This window comes from Manis javanica, chromosome 17, assembly GCF_040802235.1.
Source record: "Manis javanica isolate MJ-LG chromosome 17, MJ_LKY, whole genome shotgun sequence".
Classification (NCBI taxonomy): Eukaryota; Metazoa; Chordata; class Mammalia; order Pholidota; family Manidae; genus Manis; species Manis javanica.
The window spans coordinates 2,223,039-2,238,542 of NC_133172.1; the positions used below are offsets into that span (position 1 = coordinate 2,223,039).

General features: G+C 41.9%; 1 protein-coding gene across 1 annotated transcript; it reads right to left on the minus strand.

Moving 5' to 3' along the window:
- Nucleotides 1–12,557: 12,557 nt before the first annotated feature.
- LOC118973780 (vomeronasal type-1 receptor 4-like) lies at nt 12,558–13,463 on the minus strand. Its single transcript, XM_037025656.2, has one exon. The coding sequence runs from the start codon at nt 13,461–13,463 to the stop codon at nt 12,558–12,560; it is 906 nt and encodes a 301-aa protein (XP_036881551.2).
- Nucleotides 13,464–15,504: the final 2,041 nt, after the last annotated feature.

The following is a 15,504-nucleotide window of genomic DNA, read 5'->3' on the forward strand; positions in this document are numbered from 1 at the left end:
TTTTGAGCATTTTGAGGAACCACCATACTGCTTTCCACAATGGTTGAACTAATTTACATTCCCACCAGCAGTGTAGGAGGGTTCCCCTTTCTCCACAACCTCGCCAACATTTGTTGTTGTTTGTCTTTTGGATGGTAGCCATCCTTACTGGTGTGAGATGATATCTCATTGTGGTTTTAATTTGCATTTCTCTGATGACAAGTTATGTGGAGCATCTTTTCATGTGTCTGTTGGCCATCTGAATTTCTTCTTTAGAGAACTGTCTATTCAGCTCCCCTGCCCATTTTTTTTTTGAGAGGGCATCTCTCATATTTATTGATCAAATTGTTGTTAACAACAATAAAATTCTGTATAGGGGACTCAATGTTCAATGCACAATCATTAATCCACCCCAAGCCTAATTCTCATCAGTTTCCAATCTTCTGAAGCATAACGAACAAGTTCTTACATGGTGAACAAACTCTTACATAGTGGATAAGTTCTTACATGGTGAACAGTACAAGGGTAGTCGTCACAGAAACTTTTGGTTTTGATCACGCATTATGAACTATAAACAGTCAGGTCAAATATGAATATTTGTTTGATTTTTATACTTGATTTATATGTGAATCCCACATTTCTCTATTATTATTATTATTATTATTATTTTTTTTTTTAATAAAATGCTGAAGTGGTAGGTAGATGCAAAATACCGGTAGAAAACCTAACAGTGCTGTAAGAGAGAAATGTAGATGATCAGGTCTGTGCCTATAGACTAAGTATTAATCCAAGCTAGACAAGGGCAACAAAACATCCATGGATGTAGAAGATTTCTCTCAAAACAGGGGTGGTGAGGTTGTTAGCCTCACCTCTGTTGATCCCCAATTTCTCACCTGATGGCCCCCCTGCAACTGTGCCTGTCTTAGGTTGTTCCTCCTTTGAGGAATCTTACCCGTCTCTGGCTAACCAACTGTCTTCTGGGGCCATACAGGGAAATGCAAAGTTGGTAAGTGAGAGAGAAGCAATATTCTTTGAAAAGGTTAGCTTTTTACTTCTTTGCAGATTTATGCCCTGTGGCTTCTATGCCCAGCATTTGTCTTGAGGCATCTTTACCACTTGGAAGAATTATGATACTCGGTAAATTTGATATGAGGCACGAATTCTATTTAAGGGTTGTAATTAGGGAGGAAGAAGAAAAGCTATAGAGGTAGCAGGCGGAAGAAAACAGGGGAAGACTGATTATTTCTTTGACATATCTTCTTGTAGAGTAACTTCAGCATGTATAGGTTTTAAACTACTAATTAAATTGCACACACACATTAACATAATAGGAATACAGTCGCATAACCAAAGCAGACCTATAATTATCAGCCATCTCCAGTGAAACCAAGAAAACCAGTTAGGCACCCTAGGCATTTATGAAAATTTATCTATGATATGATGGAGATTGTCCAACTGAACTTGAACAGTCTGAGAGAAATCAGACAAATTATAACAACCCATTCCTGGGAACTGTTCACATCGCATATGTTCTTTTAACAGTAGATAGTCTGTAGTTGTAAGATTTTGGAGCGCTACAACTTGCACTTCTCCTAATTCTTGGTTGAGTTCCAACAGTATAGAGCCAGTCAAATTTGTTGTTTTACTGTATGCACAGGCCAGCTTAGATATCTCCTTCTTCATTCCCATGGCAAGTCCAGGAACCGGTGGGATGAATGCAGCTACAACTGTAGCAGCGACTGGATCTTAGCCAAATTAGGCTTCGGTCCTCTGTATAAACACAAACAGACCCTTTACCCACACTTTGATATGCCCTTTATACCATTGTGTAGAACTCATTGGAGGTCACCACACAGGAACTGCTTTTTTTTTTAAGAGAAAGGAATATTATCAGAAAAATGTACCTCCATAGCCGATCATCTGACACCCTTTAAGATCAAAATTAAGGATATTTAAAGCATGCATTAATCATTGATTTACAGTTAGTTTTATCCTATCAGGGAGTAATCCACCTTTTCTTTCTTTTTTTTTTTTTGTTATCATTAACCTACACTTACATGAAGAACACTATGCCTACTAGGCTCTCCCCTATACCAGGTCCCCCCCACAAGCCTCCCTACAGTCACCGACCATCAGCATAGCAAAATGCCACAGAATCACCACTTGTCCTCTCTGTGCTGTACATCCCTCCCCTTTTCCCACCCCCCATTATGCATGCTAATCTTAATACTCCCCTTCTTCTCTCCCTCCCCTTATCCCTCCCTCCCCACCCATCCTCCTCAGTCCCTTTCCCTTTGGTACCTGTTAGTCCATTCTTGGGTTCTGTGATTCCATTGCTGTTTTGTTCCTTCAGTTTTTCCTTTGTTCTTATACTCCACAGATGAGTGAAATCATTTGGTATTTCTCTTTCTCTGCTTGGCTTATTTCACTGAGCATAATACTCTCCAGCTCCATCCATGTTGCTGCAAATGGTAGGATTTGCCCTCTTCTTATGGCTGAGTAGTATTCCATTGTATATATGTACCACATCTTCTTTATCCATTCATCTACTGATGGACATTTAGGTTGCTTCCAATTCTTGGCTATTGTAAATAGTGCTGCGATAAACATAGGGGTGCATTTGTCTTTTTCAAACTTGATTGCTGTATTCTTAGGGTAAATTCCTAGGAGTGGAATTCCTGGGTCAAATGGTAAGTCTGTTTTGAGCATTTTGAGGAACCTCCATACTGCTTTCCACAATGGTTGAACTAATTTACATTCCCACCAGCAGCGTAGGAGGGTTCCCCTTTCTCCACAGCCTCACCAACATTTGTTGTTGTTTGTTTTTTGGATGGTAGCCATCCTTACTGGTGTGAGGTGATACCTCATTGTAGTTTTAATTTGCATTTCTCTCATAATTAGCAATGTGGGGCATCTTTTCATGTGTCTGTTGGCCATCTGAACTTCTTCTTTAGAGAACTGCCTATTCAGCTCCTCTGCCCATTTTTTAATTGGATTATTTGCTTTTTGTTTGTTGAGGCATGTGAGCTCTTTATATATTTTGGATGTCAACCCTTTATCAGATCTGTCATTTATGAGTATATTCTCCCATACTGTAGGATACCTTTTTGTTCTATTGATGGTTTCTTGCTGTACAGAAGCTTTTCAGCTTAATATAGTCCCACTTGTTCATTTTTGCTGTTGTTTTCTTTGCCCAGGGAGATATGTTCAAGAAGAGGTCACTCATGTTTATGTCTAAGAGGTTTTTGCCTATGTTTTTTTCCAAGAGTTTTATGGTTTCATGACTTACATTCAAGTATTTGATCCATTTCGAGTTTACTTTTGTGTCTGGTGTTAGACAGTGATCCAGTTTCATTCTCCTACATGGAGCTGTCCAGTTTTGCCAGCACCATCTGTTGAAGAGACTGTCATTTCCCCATTGTATGTCCATGGCTCCTTTATCAAGTATTAATTGGCCATATATGTTTGGGTTAATGTCTGGAGTGTCTATTCTGTTCCACTGGTCTGTGGCTCTGTTCTTGTGCCAGTACCAAATTGTCTTGATTACTGTGGCTTTGTAGTAGGGCTTGAAGTTGGGGAGCGAGGTCCCCCCCCTCCCACTTTATTCTTCCTTCTCAGTATTGCTTTGGCTATTCGGGGTCTTTGGTATTTCCATATGAATTTTTGAACTATTTGTTCCAGTTCATTGAAGAATGCTGTTGGTAATTTGATAGGGATTGCATTGAATCTGTATATTGCTTTGGGCAGAATGGCCATTTTGATGATATTAATTCTTTCTAGCCAGGTGCATGGGATGAGTTTCCATTTGTTAGTGACCTCTTTAATTTCTCTTACGAGTGTCTTGTAGTTTTCAGGGTGTAGGTCTTTCACTTCCTTGGTTAGGTTAATTCCTAGGTATTTTATTCTTTTTGATGCTCTTGTGAATGGAACTGTTTTCCTGATTTCTCTTTCTATTAGTTCATTGTTAGTGTATAGGAAAGCTACAGATTTCTCTGTGTTAATTTTGTATCCTGCAACCTTGCTGAATTCCGTTATTAGTTCTAGTAGTTTAGCAGTAGAGTCTTTAGGGTTTTTTATGTACAATATCATGTCATCCACAAATAGTGACAATTTGACTTCTTCTTTACCAATCTGGATTCCTTGTATTTCTTTGTTTTGTCTAATTGCCATGGCTAGGACGTCCGGTACTATGTTGAATAACAGTGGGGAGAGTGGGCATCCCTGTCTTGTTCCCGATCTCAGAGGAAAAGCTTTCAGCCTCTCGCTGTTCAGTATGATATTGGCTGTGGGTTTATCATATATGGCCTTTATTATGTTGAGGTACTTACCCTCTATGCCCATTTTGTTGAGAGTTTTTATCATGAATGGATGTTGAATTTTGTTGAATGCTTTTTCAGCATCTATAGAGATGATCTTGTGGTTTTTGTCCTTTTTGTTGATGTGGTGGATGATGCTGATGGATTTTCGAATGTTGTACTATCCTTGCATCCCTGGGATGAGTCCCACTTGGTCATGGTGTATGATCCTCTTTATGTATTTTTCAATTCGGTTTGCTAATATTTTGTTGAGTATTTTTGCGTCTACATTCATCAGGGTTATTGGTCTGTAGTTTTCTTTTTTGGTGGGGTCTTTGTCTGGTTTTGGTATTAGGGTGATGTTGGCTTCATAGAATGAGTTTGGGAGAATTCCCTCTTCTATTTTTTGGAAAACTTTTAGGAGAATGGGTATTATGTCTTCTCTGTATGTCTGTTAAAATTCCAAGGTAAATTCATCTGGCCCAGGGGTTCTGTTCCTTGGTAGTTTTTTGATTACTGATTCAGTTTCATTGATGGTAATTGGTCTGTTTAGATTTTCTGTTTCTTTCTGGGTCAGTCTTGGAAGGTTGTATTTTTCTAGGAAGTTGTCCATTTCTCCTAGGTTTTCTAGCTTGTTAGCATATAGGTTTTCATAGTATTCTCTAATAATTCTTTGTATTTCTGTGGGGTCCGTCGTGATTTTTCCTTTGTCAATTCTGATTCTGTTGATGTGTGTTGACTCTCTTTTTCTCTTAATAAATCTGGCTAGAGGCTTATCTACTTTGTTTATTTTCTCGAAGAACCAGCTCTTGGTTTCATTGATTTTTTCTGTGTTTTGTTCCTCTCAATTTTATTTCTTCTCTGATCTTTATTATGTCCCTCCATCTGCTGACCTTAGGCCTCATTTGTTCTTCTTTTTCCAATTTCAATAGTTGTGACATTAGACTATTCATTTGGGATTGTTCTTCCTTCTTTAAATATGCCTGGATTGCTATATACTTTCCTCTTAAGACTGCTTTTGCTGCGTCTCACAGAAGTTGGGGCTTTGTGTTGTTGTTGTCATTTGTTTCCATGTATTTCTGGATCTCCATTTTAATTTGGTTGTTGGTCCATTGCTTATTTAGGAGCATGTTGTTAAGCCTCCATGTGTTTGTGAACCTTTTTGTTTTCTTTGTACAATTTATTTCTAGTTTTATACTTTGTGATCTGAAAAGGTAGTTGGTTGGTAGGATTTCAATCCTTTGGAATTTACTGAGACTCTTTTTGTGGCATAGTATGTGGTCTATTCTGGAGAATGTTCCATGTATACTTGAGGAGAATGTGTATCCTGTTGCTTTTGGATGTAGAGTGCTATAGATGTCTATTAGGTCCATCTGTTCTAGTGTGTTGTTCAGTGCCTCTGTGTCCTTACTTATTTTCTGTCTGGTAGATCTGTCCTCTGGAGTGAGTGGTGTGTTGAGTCTCCCAAAATGAATGCATTGCATTCTATTTCCTCCTTTAATCCTGTTAGTGTTTGTTTCACATATATTGATACTCCTGTATTGGGTGCATATATGTTTAGAATGGTTATACCCTCTTGTTGGACTGAGCCCTTTATCATTATGTAATGTCCTTCTTTATCTCTTGTTACTTTCTTTATTTTGAAGTCTATTTTGTCTGATACTAGTATTGCAACACCTGCTTTTTTCTTTTTCTTGTTTGCATGGAATATCTTTTCCCATCCCTTGACTTTTTTTTGAGAGGGCATCTTTCATATTTATTGATCAAATGGTTGTTAACAACAATAAAATTTTGTATAGGGGACTCAATGCACAATCATGAATCAACCCCAAGCCTAATTCTCAACAGTCTCCAATCTTCTAAAGCATAACAAACAAGTTCTTACATGGTGAATAAGTTCTTACATGGTGAACAGTACAAGGGCAGTCATATCACAGAAACTTTCAGTTTTGATCACATATTGTTAACTATAAACAAGTCAGATATGATTTTTCAATTTGATTTTTATACTTGACTTATATGTGAATCCCACATTTCTCCTTTATTTTTTAAAAATAAAATGCTGAAGTGGTAGGTAGATGCAAAATACCGGTAGAAACCCTAACAGTGCTGTAAGAGGGCAAATGTAGATGATCAGGTCTGTGCCTATAGACTAAGTATTAATCCAAGCTAGACAAGGGTAACAAAACATCCATGGATGCAGAAGATTTCTCTCAAAACCGGGGTGGTGAGGTTGTTAGCCTCACCTCTGTTGATCCCCAATTTCTCACCTGATGGCCCCCCTGCAACTGTGCCTGTCTTAGGTTGTTCCTCCCTTGAGGAATCTTACCCGTCTCTGGCTAACCAGCCATCTTCCGGGGCCATACAGGGAAATGCAAAGTTGGTAAGTGAGAGAGAAGCAATATTCTTTGAAAAGGTTAGCTTTTTACTTCCTTGCAGATTTATGCCCTGTGGCTTCTATGCCCAGAATTTGTCTTGAGGCATCTTTACCACTTGGAAGAATTATGATACTCAGTAATCTTTGATATAAGGCATGAATTCTACTAAAGGGTACAATTAGGAAGGAAGAAGAAAAGCTATAGAAGTAGCAGATGGAAGAAAACATGGGAAGATAGATTATTTCTTTAACATAACTTCTTGTAGAGTAACATCAGCATGTATAGGTTTTAACAAACTACTAATTAAATTGCATACACACATTAACAGTATAGGAATACAGATACATAACAAAAGCAGACCTACAATTACCAGCCATATCCAGTGAAACCAAGAAAACCAGTTAAGTACCCTAGGCATTTGTGAAAACTTATCAATAATATGATGGATATTGTCTAACTGAATTTGAATAGTTTGAGAAAAATCAGACAAATTAAAACAACACATTCCTGGGAACTGTACACATCCCATATGTTCTTTTAACAGTAGATAGCTCCATCCCTTGACTATTAATCTGTGCATGTCTTTGGGTTTGAGGTGAGTTTCTTGTAAGCAGCATATAGATGGGTCTTTTTTTTTATCCATTCTATTACTCTGTGTCTTTTGATTGGTGCATTCACTCTATTTACATTTAGGGTGACTATTGAAAGATATGTTCTTATTGCTATTGCAGGCTTTAGATTCGTGGTTACCAAAGGTTCAAGGTTAGCTGGTTTACTACCTTACTGTCTCACAACTTGCTTACTGAGCTATTATAAACACAGTCTGATGATTATTTCTCTACCTCCTTATTCCTCCTCCTCCATTCTTCAAATGTTGGGTGTTTTGTTCTGTGCTCTTTTTAGGAGTGCTCCCATCTGGAGCAGTCCCTCTAAGATACCCTGTAGAGGTGGTTTGTGGGAGGCAAATTCCCTCAACTTTTGCTTGTCCAGGAATTGTTTAATCCCTCCTTCATATTTAAATGATAATCATGCTGGATACACTATACTTGGTTCAAGGCCCTTCTGTTTCATTGCATTAAATATATCATGCCATTCTCCTCTGGCCTATAAAGTTTCTGTTGAGAAGTCTGTTGATAGCCTGATGGGTTTTCTTTTGTAGGTGACCTTTTTTCTCTCTCTGGCCGCCTTTAATGCTCTGTCCTTGTCCTTGATCTTTTCCATTTTAATTATTATGTGTCTTGGTGTTGTCCTCTTTGGGTCCCTTCTCTCGGGAGTTCTGTGTGCTTCCATAGTCTGAGTAACTATTTCCTCCCCCAGTTTGGGGAGGTTCTCAGCAATTATATCTTCAAAGACACTTTCTATCCCTTTTTCTTTCTCTTCTTCTTCTGGTACCCCTGTAATGCTGATATTGTTCCTTTTGGATGGGTCACACAGTTAGTTCTCTTAATATCGTTTCATTCCTAGAGATCCTTTTATTTCTCTCTGCATCAGCTTCTATGCTTTCCTGTTCTCTGGTTTCTATTCCATCAATGGCCTCTTGCATCTTATTCATTCTTTTTATAAATCCTTCCAGAGTTTGTTTCACTTCTGTAATCTCCCTGCAGATGTCTGTAATCTCCCTCCAGACATCATCCCTTAACTCTTGCATATTTCTCTGCAGCTCTGTCAGCATGTTTATGATTTTTATTTTGATTTCTTCTTCAGGGAGACTGGTTAGGTCTCTCTCTGCAGATCCTCTCTCAGGTGTTGTCTGAAATATTTTGGACTGGACTAAATTTTTTTTGCCTTTTCATGGTGATAGCAGTGGCTGTAGGCAGGTTGCGGGTGTGTCAGCTGGGAGAAGAAAGTCCTTTCCTGCTTGCTGGATGCCTAGCCCTTCTCTGCCGCCTGTGTTGGTTACCCACACTCCTGGAGCAGCCACAGGGTTAATCCCCTAAGCTGCTATGGGAAGGGTCTCCATCAGAGCAGCACAGAGCCCTGCGGGGGTTGGCAGGCATGCCAGGTGCACCCCTCTGTGATAGCGGTGCTCCTGCCGGACAGCTGTGTGGCAGCAGCGGCCTTAGGGTCTGGCCCAGGCGGCTGTGCATTGGGCTAGGATTCTGGTCAGCAGCTGGAAGTGTGCCTGTTCCCTCTGACTCTGCTGCAGGTGCATGCGGGGCCCTCCCACGTGGACGTCTCCAGTACTACTCTGGCTCTACTGCCACCGGAGTGCATGAGCCACACCCAGGCTGTTCAGTTGCTGCTGCTGTGGGCTCACACATGCCTCTCCTGGTCCCCTCTGGCACCATTCTAATATACTTTTGGATCCCTTCATTGTAGGTTTCATTTCACATTCAGTATTCTTAAGCATTTGTATCTCATTCCTAATTTCCTCCCTGATTTCTTGAATATTTTTCTGTAGCTCCATGAGCATGTTTATGATTTTTATTTTGAAACCCATTTCAGGAAGATTGATAAATTCAGCTTTACTAAGACCTCTTTCTTCTGTTTGTGGGATTTTGGTTTGAACCCGGTTCCTCTGACATTTCAACTTTGTAGGTGGCACCCTCTACTGTCCCGAGGCTCTACTCTCTGCCAATGCTCAGCCTGTGGAGTGGTGACAGGGGTCACAGGTGAGTGGCACTGGTGCCTATTAGGAAGAAAGTGGTCTTTCCTGCTTCCTGGCTGCAGAGCCATCTCCACTGCCAGGGCCAGTGGGTCAAGCATGCAAGTGGAAGCTTCTGTGCTTTGCAATTATTGTTGCCATAAGTGGTGCCACCCTCTGGCTGGCCTGGCACAATAGTTGGGATAGTCAGTTTGCAAGCCGATGCTAGCCAGGAGGAAGGTGAGGCAGGCTGTGTATCATGGTGGGTGGCACCAGAGCTGCATAGTTAATGAGGGAATGGAGCACCTGAGGTTCCTAAATGTTCCCAACCTGCTGGGTCTGGAAAATTTTCTCCACCTGTTCTTTCTCCTGAGCAGGAAGTTCAGTGCAATCCCTGTCCCTTTTCCACCCATGTCACCATTAGGAAGTCTCTAAGACAGCCTGCCTTTCTTTGGTCCCAGAGTGGCTGGATGTGGAACCTGTTTTCCACAGGCAGCTGGAATCTCCATCTCTCCAAGTATTCTGCCTGTGTCAGCACTCCAACCCCAGTAATCTCCAGAACACCATGTAATGTTGGTTCATTCTCCCAGAACAGACTTCCAGGGCTGGTTGTTCCACAGTCCTAGGCCTCCACCCCCTCCCTAATCTGTTTCCCTTCCTCCATCCATTGAGCTGCAGTGGGAGAAGGGATTTTATCTCTCTGGATCATGGCTTTGGTACATTACCCTTTTCCTTGAGTTAAGCTGACAAGTGTAGACAGTCTGCTGCAGACTTCTTTCCTGTTGCTCTTTCAGGATTTGATGGATTTGTTATATCTTCAAATTATATATGGTTTTGGGAGCAGGTTTCTGTCTCACCTCTCATTCCATCATCTTTAACCCCTCCAGCAATTCTACAAAAATTTTCCCTTGTATTGAAATTTTAAATGGTACTTTTTCATAATTATTTCTGCCAGTTTATTATTATACAGAAATGCAACATTTTAGTATGCAGAAACATGTAGCGATATTGTATCCTGCACCTTTACTGAATTCCTTTCTTAATTTTAATTAAGTTTTTTTTGTGGAGTTTTAGTTTTCTAATTATAGCATGTCATCTGCAAATAGTGACAATTTCATTTCCCCCATACCAATTTGCATGTCTTTTATTTCCTTTTCTGGGCTGAGTGCTGTGGCTGGGATTTCCAGGATCATGTTGAGTGACAGTGGTGGGTGTGCGCATCCTGGTGTGGCTCAGCTTCTCACCACTCACTGCACTGTGAGTGGTGTGTTTGTCACGTGTGGGCCTTAGTATGTTGAGCTACATTGCCTTTGTACCCTCTTTGGTGACAGCTTTTATGGCTGAATTTTGAATTTATCAAAAGCTTTTTCTTCAACTGTTGAGATGATCATGTGATATTTATCCTTTAATCTGTTAATGAGGTGTATCACATTTATGGATTTTCAGATATTGAGCCATCCTTGCATCCCTTATACAAATCCTACATGGCTGTGCACAATGATCCTTTCAGTGTCCTTTTGAATTTGGTATGCTTACATTTTTCTTGAAATTTTCTGGGTGTACATTCCTATGGATATTGGTCGTTAATTTTCTTTTGTGTAGGATCTTTGTTAGGTTATGGTATTGAAATAATACTAGTCTCAAAACGAATGTGGAATCATTCCTTCCTGTTATCATTTGAAATTATTTGCGTATGTTAGGGAAAGATACCAATTTTAATGGATGGATTCTGCCACAACACTGCACACAGTAGTATCATAACTCCACATGCACTTTGGGAACACCCTTGTCTTCTCTGAACAATCATTTATCACAAGGAGATGTCATTTCACCACATATTTCCTCCACATATTTCCTTCTCCTGGAGAATGAAGATTATAAGTAGAAACAGTAATGAGTCTATTAAAAGATACAGAGATGATGTCTTTACAGGGGAGAACCCTGCAGCAGTTAATTCAATGAGTTCAAAAGGAAGAGGAGAACAGTGGGGGAGTCATGGTGCAGAACGGCTGCTGTGCTGCATTCTGGATGTTCTGAGTGATTATAGCTTTCACTCCAGCCACACAGCTAAACGTAGGTAAACATCATTGACCGAAAGCAGTGTAAGGTGAATAATAAACGTTTGAGGGAATCAAGAGAATCCTGTTAACAATGGTACCGTGGGAATCTGATGTCCCATCATATTCCCTGTACTGGCTGGCTCAGTGTGCCCTTCTGCTGTGACAGAGTCACTGTGCTTAAAGGACTTTCCCCAAGAGACCATAACTTAATGACAAACTACAGAATGGAGAAAGAATTTGTGAATCTTATACACACAGGGATCAATATACAGATTATATATTTTAAACACCTCACAAATGAACGACAGCACCCCAATATGAAAATGGGCCATGAGCATGAGTAGCTGATTCTCCAAAAATATACAAATTGCCACTATGTGCACAGAAATACACTCAAGATCATTGCATCCTGGGTAAACACAAGGGAAAACCACATGTACATACTTCTTCATACCTGTTTGACTGGCTGTAATCCAACATAGAAAATCCGTTTCGGAGAGAGTGTGGAAAAATTGGCACCTTTGTGCATTGGTGGTGGGAATATGAAATGATGCAGGAGCTTTGCAACAAATGTTTGGTGATTGACCAAATGACTATGCATAGAAATACCACATGACAATGAAATTTCACTCTTAGGTATGTGTCCCAAAGAATTCAAAGCAGTGAATTCCCAGATACTTCTACACCAGTGTTCAAAATGGTGTTATTTTCAACAGTCTAAAGGTGGAAACAAAACAACTGTTCATGCACAGATGAATGTGTAAACAAAACGTCATATACATAAATAAAAGGGTTCCAGTTTCAACCACAAAAGTGAATCAAGGTTTCATGTGTGCTACAAATTGGAGTGACGTTGAAAACATTTTTCTGACTTAGACAATGCAGACACGGACGGACAAACACTGTGTGAATCTGGTCATGGGAAGCACCAGGCCAGGCACATGCAAGGGAGTTAAAAGAGCAGAGGGACAGCTGAGAGCAAGAAGAGGTGGGATTTATTCTTTAATGGGCCCCAGCTGGTTGGGGATGATGACAAGCCCTGGGTACAGAGTGCTGAGGCTCACAGATGTTGTAAGTGTATTTAATGCCAAAGACATGCACTTAGAAATGGTCAAGTCATGAATATGATATTCTGCACAGTCACAAACAAGGACAAATTATAAAAGCAGTTAACTGGTAAATGATTACTAACTATAACATCAGGGATGATATAGAAGCTGACATCTATGTATTTAATATTTCAAGAATTATTTCCAACAATTTAAGAGCAAAACTGGGGAGTTCTAGGATCCCTAAAGATCAGCAGGAAGGGGCTCACAGTGGGGAAACACAAAGCCAAAACATTACATGTCTGTATCAACCAGAGCTGAAGGTCTAAAAAGACAGTGATGTAAAAAGTGAAAACCAAATTCATCGTGTAGAAGATGACGAAGGTGACCACCAGCATCAGGATGGTGTGGGTGGCTCTGGTCTCTGGGGGGCAGCTGTGGGGGCCCTTGGGGGTGTGAATATGCTGCACCCTCTGGTGATGTCTGTGAAGGAGACTCACCATGGAGCCACTGGCCCAGACCATGAGGCCAATAAATATGCCATCTGGACATGATAACACAATGCCAATGCCGGTCCTGGGAATCGAAGATGAGCAAAACCACCTGCCCTGTGTGTCGGTATCATTTCCCGTGTTCTGTGCAGCAGTGACTTTCAAGGCAATATAGGTATTTGTTAATGCAGCAAACACCCAGCAGACACAGCAGGAAGGTCCAGGGACCTTGGAGACTCTCCTGAGCATCATCCTCTGTACTCTCCCAGGGATGAGTGTGAAGAACTGGCAGTTGCTCAGAACACAGGTGCAGCACAGGGTGCAACTGCGAGCCAATCTCTGTGTATAATATACAGCTTTACACCCAAGACTGGACAGGAAGTTGCTCAAAAGAAAAAAAGCCATTGTGTGGGGAATCCCATAGGAGAGAAGAGCCAGGAGATTGGCCAAGGCCATGTGGGTGAGAACCACGTGTGTGGGTCTCTGCTTGTGGCCACACAAGACTGGGGAGACATTATGGAAAAAGAGGGTGACATTGGCCAGTGTCCCAAATCCAATCTGTACCAGAAAGGTGGTTTTCAGAGCCACTTCCCCTGTGGCTCTTAGGACATGTTTCTGAAAAGTCATGGAGAAGCCGTCAGGGAGGCCTGGAGACAAAGGGGGCTGTGCTGGTGGTGACGTCAGCAGCCTTCTTACGTAACCAGCATTGGAAAGGATCCTTTCCCTTTCTTCTCCTGCAAAGGGAGACACTTCGTCCTCTGTAGAGACGGCTTTACCTGGAGGATATACACCTGATGCCTGCTAGTATTTACAACATTATCATTTTGTATTTATTTCCCTTTATTTTCTGCCTGTCATAAATGTACAGTCCTGGAAATGAGGAACCATCTCTGGTGTTCCACTGCTGTCCAATAGGTGCCCATAGATTGTCCCGAGTGTGACTGTGCCCCAGAGGACAAGGGGACATGCTGCTCCCCTGACATACCTTGGTCACCTGCCTATTGTACAGATGGCTCACCTACAACCATGAAGTGGAGAGTTCAAAAACATTGCTGAGATTGTAATATTATCAAACTAACTTCATTACATACTTTGGAACCATAATCCATAGAGTGAGCAGATACAAAATACGTTTACAAAATCACTAGCTGTTTCTGATATCTGGCTTTTCGTGTAATGCACTTGGAAGTCACCACTACATTCTAAAAATAGTTTACAACCGAAAATCAAAAAATTCTTGGATCCGTAAGAGAGTTGAGAACCCCGGGGACATCACTGCCTTGGTGCTGGGATGGTGAGAAGGGAATACTGGCCATGAAGACTTCCTGGATCTGAGACCCTGAGAGGAGACCATGGCCAGAGCTGTGGTGGGGGTAGGGAAGCCCACCCTGTACTTCGCAAAGGGCTGGGGGCTCAGTGTGCAAAGGCTGATACCCAGATATGCCAGGCAGGCCAAGTAATGAGGGGCCACTTCGTTTTGTGAGTTTCATCTCCAGGAGCTGCACCAGTTCCCTCAGCGAATATCAGAGACATTCCCCTTGTGCTTTTGGCACAGGCGGCGTGAAACCACTTTTAGAAAACAGGAGAGCGCTGAGTTCTCCTCATAACTCCTGCCTGTGGCCTAACCCGCTGGGGTGTGATCAGAGCCCACTGCCCTGGGGAAGGGGACACCCAGGTCCAGCCCCTGTAGCCACCCTGTCCTACCTACAGGGGACAAGGCTGAGAGGTGCCTGGGCAGTTCACAGCCTGGGGGCACACGCTCCCCTGTCACTGAGGCCTCATCCTAGCAGGGCAGGCAGTGCCCTCTCCCCACACCTCCCACTCACCCAAAGGGATGATTAGAGCAGTTCCTCGACCCTCCACAGCACGTCCACCATGAGTAGCAAAGACAAGGCAGAGTACAAGGCACAGCAACAGCGACTTGAAACATGAAGGTCGCATCAGGCGCAGATCTGGAGGGAAGTTGGATAATCAGACTAACTTTACAGCACCTGTAATTAATATGCCCTGAGCTCTGATGGGTGAAGCAGGCAGCGTGTGAGAAGGACTAGACAACTGAGCAGAGGAAGAGAAACTAACAACCAAGACAAAGTGACGGAGAAAACAAAACACTGTATGAGAAACAATAGTGCCCTTGAGGGGCCTGTGTGTAGACTGGAGATGGCTGAGGCACGTACAGTGATAGGACCTCCCAAACTGGAAAGGAAACAGAAGAGAGATGAGAGAAAACACAGGTCGGAATATCCCTGGACTGTGGGACGACCACCCGAGGGGTAACTCTGCATAATTGGATTGGCAGAGAATTAACAGCAGAGATACATAAACGCACAGCGACAGAGGATTCCCCCAGGGATGTCAGCACCGCAGCCCGGCTGGGGGACGCTCGGCAGACACCAAGCAGGAGAAATGCAAGGAAAACAGAAACAAACAAGAAACAAAACCCCCTCAACTCCCGCCACACGTAACATTGGAACGTGTGGGACATCATGGATTAAAACATTTCTTTAAAATGTAAGAGACAAAATCACTTTTCCTGCACAGGAGTAAAGACAAAATTTCATCCAATTTGTCCTCAGACACCATGCGAGCAGAGGCGAGTGGAGTAAAATACTAGTGTTGAGAGAAAAACCCCACAGACGTGGTCCCTGGGCCCTGTGACATTATCCAT

Coding starts and splice junctions, on each gene's coding strand:
- LOC118973780 (XM_037025656.2), bottom strand. CDS start 13,463: ATGACTTTTCAGAAACATGTCCTAAGAGCCACAGGGGAAGTGGCTCTG.